General features: G+C 40.3%; 1 protein-coding gene across 4 annotated transcripts in view; it reads left to right on the top strand.

The window, feature by feature from the left end:
• Positions 1–27,960, top strand: part of HOOK3 (hook microtubule tethering protein 3) — a 104,530-nt gene that overhangs the window by 62,392 nt on the left and 14,178 nt on the right. For all 4 annotated transcript variants that reach the window (XM_069776764.1, XM_069776765.1, XM_069776762.1 and 1 more), the window contains 10 exons: positions 935–1,045; positions 3,917–4,004; positions 4,599–4,668; positions 13,032–13,172; positions 16,012–16,099; positions 21,735–21,769; positions 22,559–22,641; positions 24,627–24,727; positions 27,324–27,428; positions 27,544–27,615. In XM_069776764.1, coding sequence (XP_069632865.1) covers positions 935–1,045; positions 3,917–4,004; positions 4,599–4,668; positions 13,032–13,172; positions 16,012–16,099; positions 21,735–21,769; positions 22,559–22,641; positions 24,627–24,727; positions 27,324–27,428; positions 27,544–27,615 — 894 coding nt within the window. The remainder of the gene's footprint in view (positions 1–934; positions 1,046–3,916; positions 4,005–4,598; positions 4,669–13,031; positions 13,173–16,011; positions 16,100–21,734; positions 21,770–22,558; positions 22,642–24,626; positions 24,728–27,323; positions 27,429–27,543; positions 27,616–27,960) is intronic.

Raw genomic sequence — 27,960 nt, 5'->3', positions numbered from 1 at the left:
TTAATGTAGCTATGGCTACTGCTTTGCTTCACAATTTAAGTTAATCGCTTTCTCTGTAATCTAAAAGCCATGAAAACGCTTTCTTATCAATTGCTTCAGAAGAAGCTGTACATCTTTAGCTGAGTCTTCATTCAGCTTTTGTGTTTGCAGGTCAGTCTTTATTCAGCTTACTTGCTTCCATGCTCTCTGCATTATGAGCTTGACTAGTGTACTTGGAATGAGCCTTTACTAGTAAAGGCTGAGAGTTTTGAAAAGGCAAGACTTCACTGATTTGCTGCCTGGATCGTTTCTGCTCAGCTTTCAGATTTCTGCTCATTTAATTTTAAAAGCTCTTTACTGATCTGTAGTTGAAAGTATATATGCGACTTTGTTAGCAATGTTTCCTTCTGAAGTAAAGCAAACTGGTTATGAGCCTGTGGCTGAATCTTTATATTAGTATATTAAAAATGATCCGGAAAATCTCAGGTTAAGAAACATTACCTGACTGCTTAAACTGGTGGTTGAATTCTGAGTGAGGCTTGTGAAACAGAGTTAACGAAAGGTGTAGGTAATTTGCTTTCTTCAGAGTTTTTTCTTTTTCCTAGGCTTCTCAGAATACAGGAGGATTTTTCTACTTTTCCTAAGCTCTTTGATCCATAGAACTATACAGCTTTTTTCTGTAAACCATGCTTGGGCTTAAATTCTTGTTTTCAGATGTAGTGAAAATACTTCAGTTTTTGCTTCTTTTGCTTGTGTTGAGACCTAATATTTGAATGCTATTGGTTTTGCTGAAACACAGAACAACTGATGAAAGCAGTTTTTAGTATGTCCTATAGGTAACTATTTCTCTTGTTTACAACATGACTTGTGGTGCATGGTAATTGGCTACTTTGTCTTGTGTATTTTGTTCTAATATTAACATTTGCAGACAAATTATTGATTCTTGTTCTCACAGGCAGTTGAACTACAAAACAGGTTATCTGAAGAATCCAAGAAAGCTGATAAATTAGATTATGAATGCAAACGACTGAAAGAAAAAGTAGACAGCCTCCAAAAAGAAAAAGATGTAAGTGCCAAGGTGTTATTTTATTGTGGTAGCAATAGCAACTTTATGTCCTTTATAACACAGAGGTATGGTAATTATCGTTAGCCATTTATAGCAAACTTTTTAACTTAGGAAGTCTTTTTTTCACTTAAAATTTTCAAATGTTTGTGTACAAGATCCTTTTTAAACCTAAGAACTGTACAGCATGGAATGAAGTGACTGTACAAACATATTCAACCCATTTTTAGGAGGAAACACCTTCATATTTGGGATCTGAAGTTGTTTCTTGACCATTTACCATGAGAAGGTTAATAAACACCCAGGGTATATGTAATACGTCCTGAAAAACTATTTAAAGTAGGGTTTCTGCAGTATCATCCTAGAACTAAACTCCTGTTGTGTTTTTTCTAAAGCATTCTTTGAGGTACCATCAGCATGCTTCTCTTTGTGGAGTCATGACTACTGCAGCAAGAGGCTTAGGAGTCATGTAGAGGGAGGGATGTGTCCTTTATGGCAATCTTGCCTTTTTATGACAGCTCCTTGTTGATCTATCTTGTACTGCCAACATGGAACACACAGAATGGATACCAGTTTATTCCCTTCCTGTCATTTTCTGCAAGTGATTCTGCGATTAATTGCTCTGTCCTCTCTTGCCAAGACTGATCCTTCAGACTTCTCTTGCACACTATTGTTTCTCACCAGTTTATTTCGGCTTGTTTCTTAGGAATGTATACACAGATGCCTCAAACTACTTCAAACCAAGGCCAGCACTTTGAGTTAGCAATTTCTTAGACTTGTTTTAAGTAGCTAAGTCCATCTATCCATTAGTCAGTCTCTGTAGGCTTTTACCTCAATAGTCATATTTCCTGTCCAATTCTTTCCAAAATTTCCTGCCCCTGCTCTTGAATAGCATTTGAACTGGAAATTTTTAGTTATTGTCTATTCATAGGTCTTTGATTTCCATATTTTATTAGATTTTCAAACTGTTGTGGACACTTGTCCTTGCTATCACTTCCATCTGCCATTCAGTTCAGATTGGACTGCCCATAATAACTGTGGTCATACTGTGCTTTGGCTTTCTTTCCTGCTCTTTATTTAATGTTTGGTTTTCCAGTTTTGTTATGTTTGACAATGGTAAGGTTGTGCCTGTGGCTTACCCATTGCTTGGTGGACCATTTCACTTGCACAAAGGATCTGAATTGCAGGCCATCCTATAGTATTCTGTTTTATCCCCTGGCAAATAGCATTTTTGGGGGCAAATGTTTTTCAATACATTCTTTTAAACTGTTATGCACCTGTGAGAAGTAGATTACAGCTGAAGTCTCTCAACATTTGAATTAGTGATTCACTACCTGTGTTACCTACTCTTTCTGTTTCTGTTGTCACATATGTATCAGTAAGGTTGCTCAACACAGGTCACAAGCTACTTAGTGGTATCTTGTCAGTTGTATTTTGGAAACAGTTGGCTGAAATTGATTTTATCCCTGTCTTTATGTTCTGGCAAAGTGTGGTAGCCTGTTTGATATCTTTCAGCTATGTAGCTTGGAACTTCACCTCTGTGTTGTGTTGTGTGTTAAGTACTAAGGTAATTTGATGACTTGACTTTGCAGTGTGCAAATGAAGCCCTAGAGCTTTTTCTATTCATTAAAATATTCTGGCTTTTGATTAATCAACTTAAGTGTTTTCTGACTGACGGTAGCAGACTGCAGAATCCTTGCTTTCAGCCACTGAATTTGAGTGCTCCTCTGTGTGGCTCTTCTGTAGTATTTATGGTAAAAACAGGTTTTTCATCTGTGGGGTTTGTGAAATGACTTTCAGTGCTAACAGAATGTACACTTTATTCAGATTGTTCTGACAGTTGCACCAGAGTTCACCCTGCCAGATTCAGAAATACGGCAGAAGCCTCTGTCACACCTCACCAAAATGTTCTTTGCCAAAGGGATTCCAAGTCCTGGATCCATTTGGGCTGAAATATGAAATATATCTGAATCACACTGTTAATAGGATGAAATGCAAGGAGCTGTCAGCTGATACAACTTCATACCTGGACATATCTGATTTTGGAGCAATCTACAACTTGGATCTTTACATAGTTGCCATTTTCTCCTTTCATTTTTGGTCTTGACAACCTTCTGGACAAAAACTTGATGCTACCTGCAGATTCTCATTTTTTGCCAAATGGGGACTTGTGCCAAATTGGGAGAGTATTTGCCTGATGTTACTGAAGAGCCCATCTGTCTAGATCCCAAGGTGGTCCAGTCCTGTTCTTCAGTTCTCTTTGGATTGAGCCTCAAGCAACTGGTTTTCTTCCATAGCTAAGATGCTGGTGAAAGTGGATGTGGAAATGCTGCTCACATTTTCACTGTTGAAAGACAAACAAAATGAAGTTAATGCGGTTTCTTTATGTTGACTGTGTACTCACCTGCTTTTTATTTCATTCCTGGCTAAACCTTGGTTTCTTGGTGAGGGAAAAAGCTACAGTCTCTTAATTCACTTCCTTTTCCCTTGCAATCAGTCCCAATGAGGGGAAAAGGAGGATTGCTGAGTGGCCTCAGTAGCTGCTGTTTACTACCTGGTACCAGAACTTTGTGTCACTAATGTCTTGATTTTGTAAGCTTATACCCTGATATTTTTACCCCTGTAAGTGTAATGCAGAGCAGTAACCCTTCCCAACTCCCCCCCTCCCCACTGTTCACGTGGAATGTATTATATTTATGGTTATATTTATTCTGTTATGAAATAGACTGAAATGCCTTAATTTGAAAATTATCTTTAGAGTTGCATTACATTATTTTTAAAGTGTTGAAGGCTGTGACTTTTAGTGACTTACGTGCTGTTAAAAATGAATTTGTGGCACCAAGACTGATATTCATTCTCTTTCCAATTATTCAGAGGTTAAGAACAGAAAGGGATTCTTTGAAAGAAACTATTGAAGAGCTTAGATGTGTACAAGCTCAGGAGGGTCAACTCACTACTACAGGTAAAAAACAAATGAGATTAAATGCATCTTTTCTAAAGTTTACAGGACTTTTCTGGAGAGTCTTGAATGCGCTTTTGTTTAGCACAGAATAAATTTAAGCTCCTCTAAGATCAGCAGTGAAAAGCTGCTTCAGCTCTTCACAACTTTGTAAGCATTTGAAAACTTCAGTTATTTCAGTCAATGAGAAATGTTAATCTCCTCCCCAGTGTGATGTTTTTATAATGTATTTCTGATTTCTGTGTAGTGACACAATTTTCTTTGGAGAGATATTAAGTATTGTCACGTATGTATGATGTTTCATGTGTTGCAGTTTATTTCTATGTGTAATGTTGCACAGCTTTGTAGTTCTTAGATAAGCTAATGAGTAGAAAATTCACCACAAAACTACTTCATCAGACTGGATGAAGACAGAAGTAATGATTATTCTCCAAATAAAATTGTGCTTGTCTGTCTCGCTGTAGCCTGGCTTTGTGTCATTTTCCATTGTCTAGCATTACTCTAAAGCTGTAAACTTCTAGAACAATGTTTGCTTCTGGTCTTTTAAAGAAAGTTACTGGTCTGCTTGCTAATGTTTTTTTACTTTTCCTGACCCAGGATTGATGCCTTTGGGAAGACAAGAGCCTTCAGACAGTTTAGCAGCAGAAATTGTTACTCCTGAAATAAAGTAAGCTAATGCGTGCTTTGTTTTACTAACCTTTACCATGTACCCATAGATGATTAGTTAGTTTTCAGTGTTAGAAAGTTTCTGCAGTTAATGTTTGGTTTTTTTCTCCTTTTGGATTTCTGCATGACAGGAGCTGTTATGCCTAAGACAAAATTCAGTTGTCATCACTTTGAGTTTGTATTGTGCTCCAAAGAAAAGGGAAAACAAGAAACCCCTTTATCCTCACAATTGTGCCTCTTCTTTTCCTCCAGACTTCATATAACTGCAGCTTATATGTGCATTAATGGACAAAAATGTTTGTAACAAGACCATGTTGTTGAACATGTTGTACAAAGAAAAAATGACTGAAATTGTGAAGTGTAGATTATAAATTCCATTTTGTATCATGCCAAATGTTTACAATCTATTAAAAGAAGGAACAGCAGTGGCAGAGCTGAAAATCACTGTGTCTTAAGATGTTGCAGGCTGTGTTTAGCCTTGCCATAATGCTAAAAGTTTTCAAGACAGTTGTATCTCAGAAATCTGTTAGGTCTTCAGGAAATCTTTTCTTTTATCTCTATCAATACTGATACAGTATTTTACCACTTGGAAAGCTCAATATGAGTCAAAACATACTGTTCAGTAGTAAAATAATATCTTTCTAGAAAACTAATAATGAAAGATTTGTTTTCCTTCCAGCTGTGCTGCTGCACCTTAGTACAAGAGCAATTCTTTTTAGTTTTGTTCAGAAACAACAAAAGAGAAGAATAACGTTTTGAGGCAGTGTTAGTGAAGTATGGAGTTACTGCATAAACTTTCCACATGATTGTGTGAGAGAGAACAGGACCCTAAATATCCAAGCATAGCCTGTGGTTTCACTGACTTTTCATCTTTGGCTCCTGAAGATAAATTCTGGATTTTATGCAAACATACATCAATGTGGACTGTTTGCAGCTGCCAGACTTGGCCTCCATGCCTATCTGATACAGGTGGACAGTAGCAGTGGCTGCTGTAGGACTGGAACTTCCTGATCTGGAGGTCTGGGCTGCTGCTTCTGCTGATGAAGGGGGAAGACTGCACAAGGCAGCCCCCCCATAGGAGCAGCTACTACTGCTCTCTTGTTCTCTCCATGGTGGCAGAGCCTGGGTCTGTGCTTAAGTACCTTTCTCCATCTCACAGAGAAGACTTGCAGACCAAATGGGAGGTTTCATGAGGCTGATTCAGTCTGTGGCTTCTCAGCTGCACCTGAGGAAATCAACAAGTTAAGTGATATTAGGAGTTAGCAGGGCTCATTGAAAGAGCTTTAAACTAGATTTGAAGGGGGAAGGGGGTAAAACCAGGCTCACTAGAGATAAGCCTGGGGGCGGCATGCCAATGTTTGATGGATGGTGTGCTAGCAAGGTCCTTCAGCCTGCTCCACGATGAGCACGTTTGAAATGTCCCTGTACTAATGTGCGCAAAACCTTAGTAATCTCAGTGGAGGTGAGGAGTGTGGAGATGCATGTGGCAGCAAAGACATAAGAGTTGTTGATGTGTTAGAAACCAAGGAAGCACCAGAGAACAGTCACATAGGAATTAGGGTTTCTCCCCCAAAAAAGGTGGCAGGATTGATAGCCCATCTACACCAATGCATGCAGCATGGCCAACAAACAGGAGAAGTTGGAAGCCATTGTGCATCTGGAAAACTATGATATAGTTGCAATCATGGAAACATGGTGGGATGACTCACACAACTGGAGTGCTGTAATGGATGGCTATGAACTCATCAGAAGGGATAGGCAAGGAAGGAGAGGTGATGGGGGTAGCCCTGTATGTTAGGGAGTGTTTTGACTGTCTGGAGCTTGATAAGGGTGGATTGAGTTAAGTGTTTATTGGTAAGAATCAGGGGGAAGGCCAACAAAGCAGATATCATGGTGGAAGTCTGTTTTAGAGCACCCAACCAGGATGAAGGGGGAGACAAAATAGTCTATAAGCAGCTGGGAGAAGTCTCACAGTTGCTAGCTCTTCTTCTCATGGGTGACTTCAACTTACCAGATGTCTGCTGGAAATGCAATACAGCAGAGAGGAAACAGTCCAGGAGTTTCTTGGATTGTGTGGAAGATAACTTCCTGACATAGCTGGTGAGTGAGCCAACTAGGGAAGGCTCCCTTCTGGACTGGTTTGTGAACAGAGAAGGACTTGTGGGTGATGTGATGGTTTGAGGCCATCTTGGGCACAGTGATCATGAAACGATAGTTTTCGATTCTTAGAGCAGTAAGGAGGGGGTTTAACAAAACTGCTACCTTGGACTTCCAGAAGGCAGACTTTGGCCTGTTTAGGGGCCTGGTTGAGAGAGTTGCTTGGGAGGCAGTCTGAAGGGCAAAGGAGTCCAGGAAGGCTGGACATTCTTTAAGAAGAAAATCTGAAAGGCACAGGATTAGGCCATCCATATGTGCCAAAAGATAAGCTGGCTGGGAGGATGACCAGTCTGGCTGAACAGAGAGCTTTGGCTGGAACTCAGGGGAAAAAAAAGAGAGTTTATGACCTTTGGAAGAAGGGGCAGGCAACTCAGGAAGGCTGCAAAGATGTCATGAGGTTATGCAGGGAGAAAATTAGAAGGGCCAAAGCCCAGCTAGAACTTAATCTGGCTACTGCCATAAAAGACAATAAAAAATATTTCTATAAACACATTCAGAACAAAAGGAGGGCTAAGGAGAATCCCCATCCTTTATTGGATGCAGGGGGAAACATAGTGACAAGGGATGAGGAAAAGGCTGAGCTACTTAATGCCTTCTGTCTTGTCCCACTCGGTGGGTGTAGGGGAGGCGATCTTTTAGATACTCCATTGCTGCACACAGGAGTCACGACAGTGACTCAGGAGAGACAGGGAAAATTTCAACACCCTGTTTCACTTGGCAAATCCCAGGGCAGGAGTCATGACAGTGGCTCCTAAATGCTTGAAATATGTTTTATTTAATGTTGACTTAAAACACAAGTGTGGCTAAATCCCTAACAACAAGGTAGGAGGAAGAGAAGAGATAAGAGAGAGAGAAAGAGAAAAAAAGGAGTGTTAAGTATCACCACTCTTGGATCCAGTGAGGAAAGTCTCAGTAGTAGCTCCCTGGATTCCTCAGGCAGCAGGCTCACACCCGGGGGTTGGTTGTTCCCCGCCCCCCCCCCCCCCCCATACCGTCGTCCAAGAGCCTTTTGCGCATGTGTTGTGGGGTTTTCTTGAAAGTTCTTGAGGAGGGAGTAGGGGGTGAGGGGGGTGCTGATGCCCCCTTATCCCATTTAATTTGTTTACACAAGTGCCGTGGTAAGGGCCCGTGCCAAAAGTCCAAACCTGTGATAAAACGTCCAAAATGCAACCACTAGAAAGCTTCACAGAAGGACAGTTGCCAGAAAGCCTCTTCCAGGCACAACTGCTAGAAAGCCTTTCAAAACAGTTCACTGCCCCACTTCCACAGGGCACGTCCTGTTTTGGCTGCTTGCAGCTACCTGCTTTTGAGACAAAATGGTTGCCAGTCTCTCGGTATCTCACATCTTCTTTGCCTCAGTCTTTAATAGTAAAACCAATTGTTCTCAGGGTACACAGCCTACTGAGCTGGAAGACAGGGAAGAAGTGCAGAATGAAGCCCCCATAATCAAAGGGGAAATGGTTAGCAACCTGCTGCACCACTTAGACACACACAAGTCTATGGGGCTGGATGGGATTCACCCAAAGGTACTGAGGGAGCTGGCAGAAGTGCTCACCAAGGCACTTTGCATTGCTTACCAGCATTCCTGGCTAACTGGGGAGGTCCCGGTTGACTGGAGGTTGGCAAAAGTGACACCCTCTACAAGAAGGGACAGAAGGAGGATCCAGGGAACTACAGATCTGTCAGCCTGACCTTGGTGCTGGGGGAGGTTATGGAGCAGATCATCCTGAGTGCTATCACACAGCATGTACAGGACAACCAGGTGATCAGGCCTAGTCAGCATAGGTTTATGAAAGGCAGGTCCTACTTGACTGACCTGATCTCCTGTGACAGGATGGATGAGGGAAAGTGGATGAGGGAAATGGCGTGGATGTTGTTTACCTGGAATTTAGTACAGCCTTTGACACCATTTCCCACAGCATTTTTCTGAATAAACTGGGTAAAAAAAAATGGCTGGATGGCCTGGCCCAAAAAGTTGTGGTGAATGGAGTTAAATCCAGCTGGCAGGTTCCCCAGGGCTCAGTATTGGGGTCATTTCTGTTTAATATCTTTATCAATGATCTGGATGAGGGGATGGAGTGTGCCCTCAGCAAGTTTGCAGATGACACCAAGTTGGGAGGGAGGGTTGATCTGCATGAGGGTAGGAAGGCTCTGCAGAGGGATCTGGACAGGCTGGATCAATTGGCCAAAGCCAACTGCTATAAGTTCAGCAAGGCCAAGTGCTGGGCCATGCACTTGGGTCACAACAACCCCATGCAACACTATAGGCTTGGGGAAGAGTGGCTAGAAAGCTGCCTGGTGGAAGAGGACCTGGGGGTGTGTCATGACCCAGGCTGGACGGACCAGGGAGGTGTGCTGAGTTCAGAATTCCCTCGGGCTAAATTAAGGTGAAATGACACCAAATGATCAGTTAAACATTTTATTCGTGGCAGAAGTAACCTGAACTTGGGAGGCATAATGGTAGGTGGCGGAGTTTCTCACAACAGGAATTGGCATGAAACTAAGTCAGTAAACCATGTAACCCGTGGTAACCATATACATCCATTCAGGGAAGAAAGAGATCCCTCCCATTGAGTCACAAGGTTCAGAGTGGACCCCCTTGTTTTCTAGACTCCTCAGAGAAGAGCCTAGGGGTAGCTGGATCCATTCCTAGTCCCAGACTTGGTCAACGGTTTTATGTCTTAAAGGGATGAAGTGTAGGGATCATGAAAGAGGAAGGAGAAAGGGAGAGCAAGACAGAGAGAAAAAGGAAAAGAAAAGAGAAATATTTCACCAGTCCTGGGTCCAGTGTTGGTCCAGTCAGCCTAGGCGTCCAGTTCTGGAGGGTGCGCACATGTGGGCCTTCAGTTTGTGACCTTTTATAATGTTCTTGCCCCTCCTTCAGGTGTGCACTTGAACTCATTTGGCTAATTAGGTGTCATGCATGGTTTGTGCTTCCCGAACCTTTGGGAAGTGGGTCAGTGGGCTTGGAGGTCGTTTGGGGAGTAACTTCTCCTTCCCTGCAGACATGACTGTTGTTTGATCTTTGGCCATGCATGGTGAGCTGCCCGGCTCAGCATGTCACAACAGCATATCAAAACACAGAGCTGCTATGGAGCTGTGCACCCTTCAGCAAGCCCTCCCCTCCTGTTGCTGATGTCCTGTGCTGATCTGTGCTGACTGGCTTCTTTTCACCTGTGGTTCCTTGCTATGCATTGTTCGTTGTTATGCAAGGTTCATTGAAGAACTTGCCCCACCACAATGTTTGAGACATTAACTCTTTCAGTCTCTCACGGGGTGCTAGTTGACAGCCAGCTGAACATGAGTCAGCGGTGTGCCCAGGTGGCCAAGTAGGCCAATAACATCCTGGCTTGTATCAGAAATAGCAAGGCCAGCAGGACTAGGGAATTGTCCCTTTGTACTTTCATCTTGAGTGCACTCACACAGTATGTGCACGACAACCAGGGCATCAGGCCCAGTCAGCATGGGTTCATGAAAGGCAGGTCCTGCTTGACCAACCTGATCTCCTTCTATGACCAGGTGACCTGCCTAGTGGATGAGGGAAAGGCTGTGGGTGTTGTCTACCTGGACTTTAGTAAGGCCTGTGACACTGTCTCTCACAGCACACTCCTTGAGAAGCTGGTGGCTCATGGCTTAGACGGGTGTACTCTTCACTGGGTAAAAAACTGGCTGGATGGACAAGCCCAGAGAGTTGTGGTGAATGGAGTTAAATCCAGTTGGCAGCTGCTTACAAGTGGTGTTCCCCAGGGCTCAGTACTGGGGCCAGTTCTGTTTAATATCTTTATCAATGATCTGGATGAGGGGATGGAGTGTGCCCTCAGCAAGTTTGCAGATGACACTAAGTTGGGAGGGAGAGTTGATCTACTTGAGGGTAGGAAGGCTCTGCAGAGGGATCTGGACAGGCTGGATCGATGGGCCGAGGCCAATTGTATGAGGTTCTACAAGGCCAAGTGCTGGGCCCTGCACTTGGGTCACAACAGCCCCATGAAACGCTACAGACTGGGGGAAGAGTGGCTGGAAAGCTGCCCGGCAGAAAAAGACCTGGGTGTGCTGGTTGACAGCCAGCTGAATATGAGCCAGCGGTGTGCCCAGGTGGCCAAGAAAGCCAATGGCGTCCTGGCCTGCATCAGAAATAGTGTGGCCAGCAGGAGCTGGGAAGTGATTGTTCCCCTGTACTCGGCACTGGTGAGGCCGCAACTTGAGTACTGTTTGGTTTTGGGCCCCTCACTACAGGAAAGACATTGAGTTGCTGGAGTGTGTCCAGAGAAGGGCAAGAAAGCTGGTGAAGGACTTGAAGCACAAGTCTTATGAGGAGCAGCTGAGGAAACTGGGCTTGTTTAGCCTGGAGAAAAGGAGGCTGAGGGGAGACCTTATTGCTCTCTACAACTACGGGAAAGGAGGTTGTAGTGAAGTGGGTACTGGTCTCTTCTATCAAGTAACTAGTGATAGGACAAGAGGAAATGGCCTCAGGTTGCACCAGGGGAGGTTTAGCTTGGATATTAAAACAAATTTCTTAACTGAAAGGGTTGTCAGATGTTGGAACAGGCTACCCAGGGAAGTAGTGGAGTCACCATCCCTGAAGGTGTTCAAAAAACACGTAGATGTGGCACTTCAAGACATGGTTTAATAGGCATGATGGTGTTGGTTTGACGGTTGGACTCGATGATCTTAAAGGTCTTGTCCAACCTAAATGATTTTATGTGTTGTGGTTTAACCCCAGCCAGCAACTAAGCACCACGCAGCCGCTTACTCGCTCCCCACCCACACCCAGTGGGATGGGGGAGAAAGTTGGGGAAAGAAGTAAAACTCATGGGTTGAGATAAGAACGGTTTAATAGAACAGAAAAGAAGAAACAAATTATGATAATGATAACACTAATAAAATGACAACAGCAATAATAAAAGGATTGGAATATACAAACGATGCGCAGTGCAATTGCTCGTCACTCACCCGACACCCAGCTAGTCCCCGAAGTGGCGATTCCCCACCCCACTCCCCCCCGTTCCTATACTAGATGTGACGTCCCATGGTATGGAATACCCTGTTGCCCAGTTTGGGTCAGCTGCCCTGGCTGTGTCCTGTGCTAACTTCTTGTGCCCCTACAGCTTTCTCGCTGGCTGGGCATGAGAAGCTGAAAAATCCTTGACTTTAGACAAAACACTACTGAGCAACAACTGAAAACATCAGTGTTATCAACATTCTTCACATACTGAACTCAAAACATAGCACTGTACCAGCTACTAGGAAGACAATTAACTCTATCCCAGATGAAACCAGGACACTAGGATTCTATGATACTTGGCACTGGTGAGACTGCACCTTGAATGCTGTGTTCAGTTTTGGGCCCCTTACTACAAGAAAGAAACTGAGGTGCTCAAGGGCGTCCAAAGAATGGCAATGAAGCTGGTGAAAGGTCTAGAGCACTAGTCTTATGAGGAGCAGCTGAGGGAACTGGGGTTGTTTAGCCTGGAGAAAAGGAGGTTCAGGGGAGACCTTATCGCTTTCTACAACTGCCTGAAAGGAGGTTGTAGCGAGGTGGGTGTCACTCTCTTTTCCCAAGTAACAAGTGATAGGACAAGAGGAAAAATCCTCATGTTGTGCCAGGGAAGGTTTAGATTGGATATTAGGAAAAATTTCGTCACCGAAAGGGTTGTCAAGCACTGGAACAGGCTGCCCAGGGAAGTGGTAGAGTCACCATCCCTGGAGGTATTTAAAAGACATGTAGATGTGGCTTATAGGGACATAGTTTAGTGGTAGATTTGGTAGTGTTAGGTTAACGGTCGGACTTGATGATCTGAAGGGTCTTTTCCAACTTAAATGGTTCTATGATTCTTTGAAAACAGAGCAACAGGGTAGAAGTGACTTGCCAGGTTCATGCAGTAGTTCAGTGACAGCTGAGATTACAGCCTCCCTTAACACTTTGCACCAAGCTTTGCATTTTCCACTTTCTAACTAAATCTGTTCAGCTGTCCTCTGAGATCTTACAGAGGCACTCAGGCAGCTTCCTTGTGTTGTGCTTTCTACAATTACAACTCCTTTAATCAGGTTTCTATTTGGGGGTTTGAAGACATGATTGTTGTTTGAACTGTCTCCCTTAAAGAGGTAAAGATGATCTTTACGTTATATTTACACCTCCTGTGGTAAACTGTTTTCTTCTTTATAGAGACTGGCATACTTTTTGTACAAAATTGTATTTTATGTGTTTAGGGAGAAACTCATTCGCCTTCAGCATGAGAACAAGATGTTAAAGTTGAACCAAGAAGGTTCTGACAACGAAAAGATTGCCTTGTTGCAGAGCCTTCTTGATGATGCAAACTTGCGGAAGAATGAATTGGAGACAGAAAACAGGTAAGAAGTTTTGTCCTCTGTTTCAATTGACTTTCCTAACAATGCCATATACTTTTGACTGTACTGTGTCCAATACTGACCTCCCCAGTACAAGAAGGACATGGACTTACTGGAGTCAGTCCAGTGAAAGGCCACAAGGATGTGATTACAGGACTGCAACATCTTTCATATAAGGAGAGTGTGAGGGATAGAGACTATGTAACCTGGAAAAGAGAAGGCTCAGGGCAGATCTTATCAACGTTTATAAATATCTGATGGGAGAGTGTAATGGTTTAAGCCCACCCAGCAACTAAGCACCATGCAGCCACTCACTGACCTCCCTCAAAGTGGGATGGGGGAGAGAATCAAAAGGGTAAGAGTGAGAAAGATTGTGGGCTAAGATAAAGGCAGTTTAATAAGTAAAGCAAAAGCTGCACATACAAGCAAAGCAAACCAAGGAATTCATTCACCACTTCCCATCGGCAGGCAGGTGTTCAGCCATCCCCAGGAAAGCAGGGTTCCAGCACACGTAATGGTTACTTGGGAAGTCAAACGTCGTAACTCCAAATGTCCCCCTTCCTTCTTCTTCCTCCAGCTTTATATGCTGAGCATGACATCATATGGTCTGGAATATGCGTTTGGTCAGTTGGGGTCAGCTGTCCCAGCTGTGTCCCCTCCTAACTTATTGTGCACCCCCTGCCTACTTGCTGGTTGGGTGGTGTGAGAAACAGAAAAGGCCTTGACTCTGTGTAAGTGCTGCTCAGCAGAAATGAAAACATCTCTGCATTATCAACACTGTTTCCAGCACAAATCCAAAACATAGCTCCATACTAACTACTATGAAGAAAATTAACTTTATCCCACCCAAAACCAGCACAGAGGGACTAAAGGAGGTGGAGCTAGACTCTTCACAGTGATGCCCAATAACAGAGCAAGAGGCAGTGAGCAGAAATTAAAACACATGGAATTTCATCTAGATGTAAGAACATATTTTTTTTACTGGGCGTGTTGCTGAACACTGGAATAGGTTGCCCAGAGAGGTTGTCTCCATCCTTGGAGGTATTTAAAACCCAACACTACGTGTTCCTGGGCAACGCGCTCTAGATGACCCTGCTAGATTAAGCCAGTCAGCACACAGATGTCCATGGGACCAGACAGCATGCATCTGAGCATGCTAAGGTAGCTGGCTGATCATATTGTGAGACTGCTCTCTATCTACTCTTCCTCTTTGACTGCGGAAGGTTCCTGAAGCCTGAGAAAAGGTAAATACTGCACTCACCTTCAAGAAGTGCAAGAAAGAGAGTCTGGAGAACTACACAGACTGGTTAGCCACAGCTCATTTTCTGGGAATTTCACAAAGCAAGCTCAACTGAAATCTGTTTCCAGCCACATGAGGGATAAGAAAGTAATTGGGAAGGGCCAACATGAATTTATTCAGGGAAAATCATACCTACCTAATCCAGTTGTCTTAACAATGAGACCACTGCCTGTGTGAAGAAGGGTGAAACAGTGGACCATACTTAGCTTTATGAAAGCCTTTGACATAGTCTCCCATAGTATCCTGATGTTCAGAATGGTTAGATATAGTCTAAGTGGACAATAAAGTGAGTGGAAAATTGGTTGGACAGGTGAGCCTAAAGCTTTATCATCAGTGGTACAAAATCCAACTCGCAACCAGTTCCTTGGGCATCAGTGCCAGGACCAATGCTGTTCATCACCTTTATTAACAACTTACCTGATGGGAGGGACTATACTCTCAGCAAGTTTGAGAATGGTACCACTTTGGGAGGAGTGATTGGTATGCTGAAAGGGAGAGCTGTTATTCAGAAGAACTCAGCAGTTCATAGAAATGAGCTGACAGGAGCCCCATCCCTGGCTGGGAGGAGCCTGACAATGCTGGCTAGGACCAGTAGGCTGGGGAGCAGCTCTGCTGCAAAAGCCCTGGGGTCCCAGTGGGCAGCAAAGGAGGATGTGTCAGCTGAGGACCTTGCAGCTGACTGTGATGTGGGCTGTCTTCACCAGGGTGCAGGCGGGCAGTCTGGGAAAATGATCCTTTCCCTCTCATCAGTACTTATGAGATCACATCTGGATGTAGCATATAATTTTGGATTCCCCAGTACTAGAAAGACATGGATGTACAGGAATGCAGAAGAATACTGCTAAGGAGGGATGCTGCAGCATGTGGTGTGAGGCATAAGACTGAGAGCTGTGCTTGTTCGGGCCAAAAAAAAGGTGGCATAGAGGAGATAATAGTGTGATCTACATCTACGTGATGGGAACGTGTCAAAAAGAGGGAGACGGACTATTCATTGAGATTGACAGTGAAAGGACAAGAGGCAACAGACACAATATGGAGTATGGGTCTGAGCTCTAGGAGAGACGCCCAAAGAGATTGTCAGACCTCCATCCTTAAAGGTGTCCAAACCTGGACTAGATGTGGTTCCCAGCAATCTGCTATGAGTGCACCTGCTTTAAGGAGGAGGGGATTTAGACAACCTATGGAGATCCCTTCCAGCCTACAGGTTTATAGGACTCTTTGAGTGTGTAAAAGCAGTAAGCTAGTAGCTCTTACACAGTAAAACTGACTGTTAGAAACTCTTGTTTCATGTATACAGAAATGATTTCTTAATATATCCATTTATGTTGTCTTCGAAGAGTATTGGAACGTTCTGGATGACTGGAGGCTATAATCTCTGGAACTGCTGTATGCTCTAACTACTGTTGTAAATTTTCTGTGAATAAAATATAGTATTGCATCAGGTCATGTGTGGATGACCTGAAAACACTGAACACTAGAAATCTCAGGCTTCCTCTTGCAGTTTCGTTTTTTCTGAAAACCAAAATATTATCTGTTTCCTAGATTGGTAAATCAGAGACTTCTAGAAGTGCAGTCCCAGGTTGAAGAACTACAAAAATCTTTGCAGGATCAAGGTTCAAAAGCTGAAGATGTAAGTAGAAATGTACATGAAACTTACATTCAAGTAGTTACCATTTTTGAAACTTTCATCTTTTTGTAAAGAAAATATGTAAAAGAATTATGCAAATGGCGATTTCTCATAGTTTTCCATATTTACTCGTATGGTCTTATCACTAAGTAGTGATTCTCTAAATAGGATGTAAGACATAGTAAGGCATTTGTCTAGAAAAGAAAACCATCTTATGCAGAGAAGGTGTCAAATATGTTTTATTTGATTAATTGTGTTTCTTTCAATAGTAAACTTAACATTAAATTTATTTAATTAGAATAGAGAGTTTTTCAGGGAATTAAGAAAATGTTAATTCTTCATGTCTTAATAAAGTATCTGAAGTTATTTTTGGTTTAGTTTCCTTAATGAAAGTTAAAGCCTTTCCTGCCAGTGGAAGCTCTGTAATTGTGGATGTAAATGTATCTTGTAATGCAAGAAGCCAGGCAGGCCAAAACAAACAAACAAAAAGTCAAATAATTAGGCCCTCAACATAATGCAGTATTTTCTGTTTCTGTATACGGAGTTAAATTTATTTTTAATGTAATGATACACATTTTGGCAGAGTTAGTGTGGAAAACAACTTTCAGTCTTCCACTCAAAAACTGTTTGCCATCTCCTATGTTTGAGAGAAGAAGCTCTAGAACTTTCTTGAAATCAGTGATTTGCTGGACTGTACGTGCACAGTGTATGCTCACAATCTCAGTGTATTGTGTTGCTAATTGGCAACAAATTGTAATGTGTTGCTTTCTATTTTTGTGGTTTTGTTTTAACTAATATATATAAAACAGTGAAAGTTCTTACTAGATACTTATTTTCATTTAAGAGTCTGTTTAATTTAGCTTATCCTTTTAATTTTCAGAATAAATGGTATGAAAGTAAACCACCTAAGCCGAGTTCAACTACGATTATTTTCCTAAGTAATTTAAAATGCGGTTTAGAATGCATTTTAAAATAGGTCCATACTATTATGTGATTCTGAGATATTCATTGTTGTCTTGGTTAATGGCCAAAATAAGACTTTTCAGGGTGAACAAGAATATGAAAAAATTATTCTCAGATACTGAGTATTCTAAGTGATCACTATCTAATTGAATTCAGCTTTATATACTGCAATTTTTATTGTGTCCCTTTATGAGGTGCTGGTTTGGACAGTAATTTAGGATGTGTCTGCAGCTCACTTACAGGACTGGTTGCAGCCTATGTAGGCATCATCTGAGATGATTCTGTTAACAGCAAAACACCACCATTGCAACACTGCGGTACAGCCTGCTATGTGTACCAGGCAGCCCTTGTCAAGTGAGAGCTGGCAGGTTCATGATGCAGTTGCTGCATTCCTGGCTTCTGCGTCTGTCTGACCATGCCAGTGGTGATTTATAGGCACTAATCCCATGGCCTCTTTTGCTGAGTTTGGTGTGTAGGATTTCATTTACTCTTAAAGAAGCAAAAGAGAGAGTATAGACTCAGAGAAGTATTGAGGCTGCAAGAACCTGTGCAGTATGGACACCTCATCCAGTCTCCCACAGAAAGCAGAGCAAACCTTGGAATTAAACCCAGCTGCTCAAGTAGATGGAAGTGCTGGGACCACCTGAGTTACACTTAAGATATACTTACAAAAAGAGTGATTCTTCAGAAGCATGAGAAAAAGGATAAGGAGAGACATGGCATACAGTTTGTTGATGCACCACTTTCAGCATGTTTCCTCTGTTTTCCACTACTTATCTACAACAGTGCACTGAAATCCGTATTTTTGTATGCTTATACTGTAAATATGCTCAACCCAGACAACTGAAGATCCCATTTGTATTCAGTCCAGAAATGTATGATGAAGGCTTGGAGGGTTTTTTTAGTTTAGTTTGTTTTCAAAGTTGAAGTAATTTTTAGGCTTTCCCAAAAAGTAGTAAAAGCACTATCCTAACCCAGGCAAGTATCATTGCAATGATACATGCTGCTGCCTCAGTCCACATGGGGAAGCAGTTTTGATTTTGTATTGAAGTGCAGTGGAAGGCGGATGTTAGGACGGTATCAGTGCCATTAGGCCTATAATGGGAACTGACGCATCCTGTTGAGATGCATGATTAGTTCACCCTGGCTGTTGCCTTCCTAGCCAGGGAAAGGCCTCCTTACACCAGTCTTCCAGACTACAGAATCAACTCAGACATGCCTGGTGTGGTCAGAATAACAGGTTTGATTTATTGTCCTCCAGAATGCAGTGGTCATGTGTAGGGCTCAGCAGGTACCCTGAACAGCTTGCCTTATTATCACTCTCTTTTGTCACCTTGTTCTCCCTTTCTCTGCCCTAATCCCTTCCTCTATAAACAACCTGCCTTTAATTACTTCTACCCCACTAGACCTAGTCTTGCTAAATCCATACCACATCTGGTGTTTCTCATACTGTTACATATGCAATCTTGGCCTTATATGCTGTTACTGATACAGTTACTAAGTCCTCCTGACCTCCCTAAAAGGTCCTCAAAACTCTGTTACGTATGGTTACTTGTGAAGTTCAGCCACTTTGCTTGTTTAGTGAAACACTGGAACAGGTTGCCCAGAGAAGTGGTAGATGCCTCATCCCTGGGCATCAAACATTCAAGGCCAGGTTGGACAGAGCTCTGAGCAACCTGACTTAGTTGAAGATGCTCCTGCTTATTGCAGGGGGGGTGGACTAGATGACCTTTAAAGGTCCCTTCCAACCCAAACTGTTCTATGATTCTATGATTACTCTCAGCATCTGTGAAATCTGACCATCTCTCATGGCACTGTTTATAACTTCTCTCATATTCTCACAGTGCTAGCAGTCTCATCAAGCAATTTTCTCAAGTCATGTGCCATGGCTTCCCTCACCCCGCTACGTTAGCTTAACCTCAAGCCAGAGCCTAGCCATCTGCCTGTGGCCTTAACATGCAGAACAAAACCAAACTTTGCCCTCAAAAAGGGGACAGACCTGTTCCTTTGGCTTCTTTAAGCATGAAAGTAATTTCCAGGAAAAAGACTTTATTTCTGTAGTTTTTTTAATGTAAAAGAAAGGCAACAATTAAATACTGGGGAGGATACCTGTTTTCTAAAACCACACCATAGTAACTATTTTTTTTCCTGGTGTTTTGTAGGTGGAACTTGTTAGCAGTGGGACGAAAAAGCAAAATGGCGAGTGTGCATTTGCTGATTTTTACAGTTTTCTCATAGAAATATTCTTCCATTATGAACAGATAAAACATTTGAATGAAGTTACATGTAAAACTAGCTCAAAATTAGATAAACCTTTTTTTTTTAATTGGGATTTTTTTTAAGAGACTGGTCTTCCTATGAGAGAACAACAATTACAGTAATTATTTTTTAGGAGCAGAGGATTTGGATATGTGTGTTTGAAGCTAACTGAGACTTCAGGGAAAAAAAAAAAATAATGTTTGCCCATTTCTAGAGTAATTTATTTGAATTTATCTGCCTTGCTACAAGTATATACAGGATCTTTGGGTGGCTAAAATAGCACATTTTAGCTTTTATTCTTTTCCCTAATCTCATGTCTTGGGTAAATTACTCTGGATAAACTCAGTCCTGCTTCTTTTAATTGTGTGTGCTGTTTATTGTTGTTAGTTTCTTGCCTGTGAGAACATATGATCTGTCTAGATGGGAGAGTGGTTACTCCCACAACAGTGCTGGTACTATGTGAATAATACATATGAAAATACACCAATGTTGACAAGTAGTTGTGTCTGTTCAAAGCTAAACCTAAGTGCAATACAAGGGTCCCAAAAGAAAAGCTGAGTTCAATTTTTATTTTCTTACCTTAGGAAAATAGGCACTGCTGCCAACTTTTCCCTTTTTTGTCCAAACCTACCTGTAGTCCCCTAAATGATCAGACATAAATGATGGTGCCAGTTCAAATGCTTTGTGACCATGAAAGATGCATACAAACATTTATTGTTACAGAAAAGGTGGTGTTGCCACAGTTGTTCAGAGGACTGCAAAAGAATAAAACCAAATGGACAAAACCTGCAGATCCTTAGCTGCTACAGATTTCTGGCTCTGAAGTCAGTAGAGTCATGCTGGCTTGTTTTTATGTGCTCCTCCCTTTTCCTATAGTGTGATAAGGAAATCCTACTTTGAAATAATGAAAAAGCATCACCCAGGAATGTGATCAAAGACAGTATTTTGACGTATTTACACTATAACAAAGCTAAAAGCTTTTTTGAGTGCACATGGTAATTGTCTCTGTTGGCCAGGTGTCTAGATCTTTACTGAAAGACCATTGGAGGAGAAGCAATGAAGTAATTTTGTTGATTATCTTATATTTTGATGGCATTCTGGACCATCAGTCACATGCTAGACCTCCAATGTGATTGGTACAGGATAAATAGAAGCCAAAAAGGCAGTTTCTGATTTAAATATTCTACAGTTGTCTTGTATTCAATCTGTGTGGCAGTAACACAATTCAGAATCGCTCCACAAAAACACATGCATCTCTTAATTTTGGTTGTAGCCCAATAAACTGCATATTTTCTCCTGTTTTGTTACTTTTATGATTTTTGTTTTGAAATTACTTTCCAAAATAGCGGTTCCTCTCCTTTGAAATTCTGGTTTTTAAACACAATGATTTGCAAATGTGCTTCTTTACTATTTTTATATTTTTGTTTTTAGTGATATGTTTTAGAAAATGTTACAGGATGAAACTGCTCATGAGAACAGAGGAGAAAAATGCACATGCGTGAAAAAATGCATAGCTTTAACTTTTTCTGTTCATGACTTTCTAAATAGTTTCTTCTGTTGGCTGCTGTTTTGCTTTATACTAATGTCATCTCTGTTTCTTGGCATGGGCTTCTGCTCAAGGCTATTGTGAGTATGGCTTTCTATTTACTTAACACTACTTTCAGTTTATAGACATTTATTGGGTTTATTTTTTTTGAAAGAGACTCACTGTGTATGAAGTGAGTTTAAAATTAAAATAAAATTTACTTTGAAGCTTTTATTCAGAGAGCTTATCAAAATGTGATTTAACCAGGAAGTGGAACACTGTAAGTTGTATGGTAATTTTTATGTATCTGTAATCAATAAAGATAAGAAACAGAAAAAGGGTAAAATTTCTGCTATACTCCAGTCAGAAACAAACAAGGATGAGAAACAGAAAAAGGGTAAAATTTCTGCTATACTCCAGTCATAAACACTCTACTCCCTTTAGTTTCTATGGGGACAGGAATTTACTTCAACTAATTTGCTACATGTCTTCATGCAAATTGCATTGCAATATTGGTAGGACAGCTCTTCTAGCAAATTTTGCTGCACTGTCTGATATCAGGTTAATTTATTAAGTCTAATTAAAAAAGTACTGAAGAAATTAAAACAACAGCCATAGAATGTTGTCATTTATGGATCTTGCTTTTATTGACCTAGTTCCTGGGAAAATATTTGTAAAGTTATAAAGCACTGTAATTTCAGAAAAGTCACACAGCTGTGGAGAGAAGGATTGCTACCACAGAGGATGGCTTTACAGCTGTGATCTAAAACTGAGTGAAGTAAAAATTTGGGTTTTGGTTAGAATGTTAAAATGACATGTTTCAAAATAATTTTGAAATTATGTTAAAGCTCTGCCATATATTAAAATAAAACATTTAACTTTCTATTCTAGTCAATTCTTCTGAAAAAGAAACTTGAAGAACATCTGTAAGTATTTTGTTTGCCTATTTTGTTTGCCATTTGAAATGATGTGTTTTCCATGTGGTAAGGAAGGCAGACAGTCATTAATCATGTATCTGGAAAATATACAACTAAGAGAAATTAAATAACACAGGAATGTTTGGAAATATGCTGTTCAGATACTATTTTCATCTCATAGAAAGCCTTTGTGAAAACAGTAAGTGATGAAGGAACCATCATTTTGCGGTGGTTAGAAAACTTTGCTTAATGTTGTGTAAATCTTTACTCAAGAGGAGTTTTGTTCTGAGGAAAGTCTGTTAATGTAAACAAAACTAATTTGTTTACTTTTTAGTATATGTTATGGCATAAAAGGTAACATTTTAGGAAGTGTTATCATTTTGTTCTGCTATTTCTGCATCTCTTACTTCCCTAACATGCAAAGAGCTGTTTGCTTTTTGACTGGCTTGCAAAAAAAAAAAGTAGTTTCTGTTTCCTTTGGGTTTAGCCATTCTTCCTCAATGTAGTCTCAATTACGAGTATTTGTTTTAGGCATGCATTGTACAATTAACTGTAATTCTAAATTAAGTTTATAATTACTGAGAATGAAGCTGTTTGGTGTTACAGTTCTCCATACACTGTTATGTTTTTCAGCTTATTTAACAAATATTTCCACAGTGACATTGTCACTTGTTCTCATGCCCCACAGCAAAAATCAATCGTGCTTTCAGAAATATATCACTATCTGATTGCTTAATGTTCATTCAAGCACAGTAACAATATTGTGAAAACAATATGTACTTTCATGGTTTGTAACAGTGAGAAGCTCCACGAAGCTAACAATGAGCTACAGAAAAAACGAGCTATTATTGAGGATTTGGAACCAAGATGCAATAACAGTTGTGAGTTACCTGTGCAGTCCATTTCTTTTCTTTGTAAAGTATTTCATGTGCAACGTCTTTAATTATAATATCTATAGGAGATGCTAGATAAAGAAAACGTACATTTTAAATGGCAATGATACATATGTTGTTAATTTCTCTGGAAGCTATGGTGACCAAAAAGATGTTTCTAAAACTTGCAATGCAGGGGATGACATTTTAGAGACCACCATAGTAAGAAATGACAATGGCCATAGAAATACTGAGTCACTGTCATACCTGTCATTGAACCTCAGCTGTTCAGAACTATCATGTCTCTTAAGACCCTAATTTAGGAGATCCTTGCCACCATCACCAGGTTATTTTTACTGCCAATATATATTCCTTCAGTGTGTTTCCAGAACTGCATTGTAATTTCAGAAAATTTTCGGACACTGGTCAAAGAGAATGTAGGATATATGTCGTATTGGTCAGATGGTATCCAGAACCCAGCATCCAGTTGTTTTTCAGCACATTAATGCTACCTTTTTCCTGAGAAGTATTGAAGGAGGTAGATTTGTTTTTTTCATGCCTGCTTATTATAGAACAAGGTAAAAGATTGCAACTAATGGCAGCTTTTCTGGTTTGTGCCAAAGCAGTTTTATTTATAAAGACATCGAGGAAGATAGAAATATCAGTTCAGTATTCGTTACATACATTCTGTATTCAAAAAGAATTTTCCTTTGTGCTGAGCTAAAATGGCAGAATATGTTATAAATTCCACATCTTATGAAATGTTAGAACACTTGGAAACAAGGTCCAGGGACTTCATGAGTGGCTAATAAACACAAAATCCTAACGTACTTGATAAGCTTCAGTGCGAGTGTAATAGCAGTCTTCTGACTTGCTAGCTTCTAAACATTAGGGTATATTGAGGCTTCTGTCTTTAGTTTACTGAAATTACAAGTTGCTTTTTAAAAATCCAAGTCTGATCTTTTGTCCTGGTAAAATAAAAATAGTTGTACCTTATTCCATTCTTTCCACACTCAGGAAATGTGTGTGAATTATTTTTTCAGATTCTTTTAACTATCCTGAATATGGCCAAAATGCTTGGGCATTGAACAAGAATCATGGCTCGTTTTGAAAAATGGATTCTTGCAATCTCAGAGACCATCTGCTATTGGTCTTCTTACTGATCAATGAAAATCTTACTTGGTGCTGTTACCAGCTTAGTGTTTTCTGAGTACTTAGAGAGAAAACTAGGAAAAACATGAAAGAATGTTTCAAAATGAGGCTGCAAAACAAATGGACTCAGGATTGCTAATCATCTAACTTTGTCCGAGAACCAGACGTTGATGTTGTATGCTATTTGATCCAGGATGATGCAATTGATTTTTTTAATTTTTTTTTCCTGAGATCTGAGAAAATGTGTAGAAGATGTGTAAGCAATAGTGGCTTGACATATTCTTGTATCAACACAAGAAAAGGCTTTGCAATGAAATTGTCCTACTGGTCTGCATTGCTGCTTAAGAAAATGAGGGGGAAAAATTAAATTGAGTATATTCATGTCACAAGTCTGATAAATTGTGTCCAGTGTTACAGTTTAGAAGATTAAGCAAGAATTGTGCCTGTTAAGAATTATTCCTCTTACATAAAATAAGAAAACTCATTTATCTGAGTTACAATACCAAGATATTATGGAATCTGTAATTCATTAGTAAACTCATTTTCTAAGTGTGTTCTGTAATGGGATTGATTTATGATTCCATTTCTCTTTATTCATAATTTTTAAAAAAGCAAAATTTGTGTACAAAACAGCCATCTCATGAGATTATATAGGAGTACACATTATTAATGTGTTTCTGAGCTGTTCAATAATTAAAACTATGGTGTCTTCTACATCAGGTTCCTTATGTTAGCTTTTCTCCACTGAAATAAATTCTAGCTGTGCCTTAAAAGTCTGTTGAAAAACATCAAAATAACCATAATTATGTTATTTTCCAATGTGTGCATCTCCTGACATAAAGCACTCAAAATTGAAGAATTACAAGAAGCTTTACGAAAAAAGGAGGAGGAAATGAAGCAAATGGAAGAACGATACAAAAAATACTTGGAAAAGGCCAAAAGTGTAAGTATATGTGTTCCACGTTAATGATCCCTCTCTGACAGACTGCACCACATGTCTGCTCTGCAGGAATAAAATTAAAGGCAGTATCTATATACACACTAGCAAATAAAAGAGAAGGAAGGTCCAGCGAGTTATTTGTATCTTCTTACTGTTATGGTATGTGATAGAGATTAATTCTGCAGAAGATTTTACCCTGGTTTTGTGTTCATGACTGTCCCCTTTTGCTACCTATCCATAAGCCCTTCTGATGCATCTGTAAAAATGTATACCCACTGCTACAGATTTTTGAGCCACCTAGACAAACCTTTTTAACCATGTTTCATGTCGACTGATACAAGGAGAGGGTGTTAAACTCTTTCTAATGCTGTGGTAACCTATTTCTTTGCAGAAATTCTTCTGGACTTCTGTGTCTGAGTGAGAATCGTATAGAGCAGCTAAAGCAGTGTCCATAGTAGGACTGGTGGTTTAGAAATAACTGCAATAGCTGTGCTGTATTTTAGCATTGGAGAACCACCTATCTAAACCAACTGAAGGGAAGGAAGCTCTGTGAGCAAAAGTACTTTAAATTGGCATTTGTGCTGAGACTTTTGAGGACTTCTGGCAAAGTTGTCATGAAGAGTTCTACCCCTTTGTACATAGAAGCGTAGCTCAGTAACACCAAGTACAGGCACAGCTGGACCAACAAACTCTGGTTTTATCAGTTTGGCAGAGAGGGAAAAGGCAGTTTGGGCTTCTTCCCTTCACAAGTGCCTGGATCTGTTTATGTGTGTTTCTGGGTGGTGTAGGCTTCTTGTGGTGCTCAGTCAGTAATGTCTGTCTTACCTGGAGCAGATAATTTGATACCCTTTTTTATAAATGTAGCTTGTAGCTTGCCCCTGATTTCTATTCATGTTCTGGTTTAGCTAACTGGTTCAGAAACTGTTTTAATATGGACTCTTTTATTGATGCTTTTTCCAAGTAAAGTGATCTTTTTAACTGAACCACCTTTGAGAGCTGTTACATTTCTCTGATATTCAGCATTCTCTTTGCCTTTACTGTTTAATATATGCTTCTATTGAGAAGGTGGCTAATATTTAAGTATGATATTGAGGATGTGGGTATACTACCAGCTTTGGAATGGCAATATTGTGGTCTCAATCATAGTCCCATTACTTCTCTTACTATACCTTGATATTTTATTTGAGTTTCTTAAAAGCGTACCAGTGTCGTCTTTCATCTGATCACGGTAGTATCAAGATCTTTGCTATGGCTGCATATCATTAAATTGGAATCTGTAAGTAGGTTCCTAATTTGGCAAAACTTGATGCTTCCTTCCTTTATTTCTGTGTAGTTTCCTCAATTACTTCTTGTGAGATGTTTCAAAAGTCTTCAGGAAATCAAAACAAATCATTGTTAATTACGTCTTTTTTACATCTTATGTTGCTGACTGTGTCTCAGAGTATTACAGTGAAAGACACAAGTCACAATTTCCCTTTCCAATAAGTTTTGTTTATTTGTATGTAATGTGTTATTGTAGGGTGTTTTATACAACAGTAGCATTAATTATTTTAGTTAGGTTAGCTTTTTGTGATCTTCTTAGCAACTTTCAGGGGGTTTAGTTGTTGTGTTTTTTGGGGTTTTTTTTGGGACAGTGAGTACAATCATTATAGCCTTCCACTATAGAAACTGTATCCAGGTATAATGTGTATTTTCTTAGAAACATAGTACACTTCTATGAATCTGTACCATTCAGTAAAAATTACTTACTAAAATTTAAAGCATTGTTTTATTTCAGTGTCTGGACACAATTCTAAAACAGGAGGAAAAAATCAAAAGATGTGAAGTCTCTTTCTTTATATCCAGAGGTTCTTAAAAAGTTTTAAGCTATTTTCTATTAAAGGCTTAGGAATCTAGGCATTTTGCTGGATTTTTTTCTTGGTTTAGCTCTGTGTTTGCTAGCAGTCATGCTACCCATGATGGATGCCACATACGAACATAGCCAGGTGTCCCTTCATATTATTAGTAACATAATGATCATGCATGTGCCACAGAATGCTTCTTGGCTTAACAGAGCTATCTAGAAATGTCAGCACATGGTACCCCAGGTAGGTGAATCATGGCATCTTTCTGTAAGGACCGAAGCAGTCCTTCCTCAAACAGGAGGAACTGACAGGTAGGTAAACCTTAGCTATAGAGGAGCCTTTGAGAAAATGTTTCTACCGTTGTGGCCCCAGGGTAGCGCAGCTAGGGGTAGGAACTGCATATGTGAGTCTGGGATACTGAACCTCTTAAATGTCACTTTTTCCTATTGGTAGTTTTGTTTCACAGTCCTGTAAAAGAGAGCCCAGTTCAGATGCTCTAATGTATCATGGCTGATGTTCAGAGGCAGAGCCTCTGTCATGCTGGCTGTCAAGATTGGTTTACAGGAGTCAGCCTCTTAAAACCGCACATCCCTCTGTTTCTCATTTTAGAGTGTCATTTCTTACTACTGACATGTTTTAAGTCACTTTTTTATTTCTTAACCTGACTGAGAAGGTTGTAATTCCTTGATGTCTTTCCCTTCATTTAGCTTGCTTTTGCAGGTTTTAACTTAAAACAAACTTGTTTTCTCTTACAGGTCATCCGCACCCTAGATCCTAAGCAGAACCAGGGTGCAGCTCCTGAGATTCAGGCTCTGAAAAACCAGTTGCAGGAGCGGGACAGAATGTTTCATTCGCTGGAGGTAGTAATCCTCAAGTTTCCTGGTAGATGTAAAGAATGAGGAAATACACATACAGACCAATACTTTTATTATGCTTTGGTTTTAAATGTACACTTCTTTGATGTTTGTTTTATAGAAAGAATATGAAAAAACAAAAAGTCAAAGAGAAATGGAGGAGAAATTTATTGTTAGTGCTTGGTACAATATGGTAAGAATCTCCCAAACTTTTTATCAAAAAAAGTTTTTTTTGTTTGAAAAGCGTTTTCCAACACACAGACACAGAAACAAATGCTTTTTAATAATTTTAAGCTATGACTATATTAGAGTATGTTCCTGTGATAACCTTGAACTAAATGAAAAAGAATGTGTTCATTATTTTCAAGTTTTAAAACCAGAAATGGACTTTCTAGAGGGAAGGATACCTCAGATTACTATTTTGTAATTCCAGCCCTTTTGTTACACTGAGATACAGTGCTCAAATTTACTTTATTTGATTCTCCAGTCTTCAGTCTTCCAGCTGTTTCTAATAAAGGGGCGCAAGAAAAGCAGTACA

The sequence above is a fragment of the Haliaeetus albicilla genome, chromosome Z (assembly GCF_947461875.1).
Source record: "Haliaeetus albicilla chromosome Z, bHalAlb1.1, whole genome shotgun sequence".
Classification (NCBI taxonomy): domain Eukaryota; kingdom Metazoa; phylum Chordata; class Aves; order Accipitriformes; family Accipitridae; genus Haliaeetus; species Haliaeetus albicilla.
The sequence above is the reverse complement of the archived record's forward strand: the minus strand, read 5'-3'. Positions and strand labels throughout refer to the sequence as shown.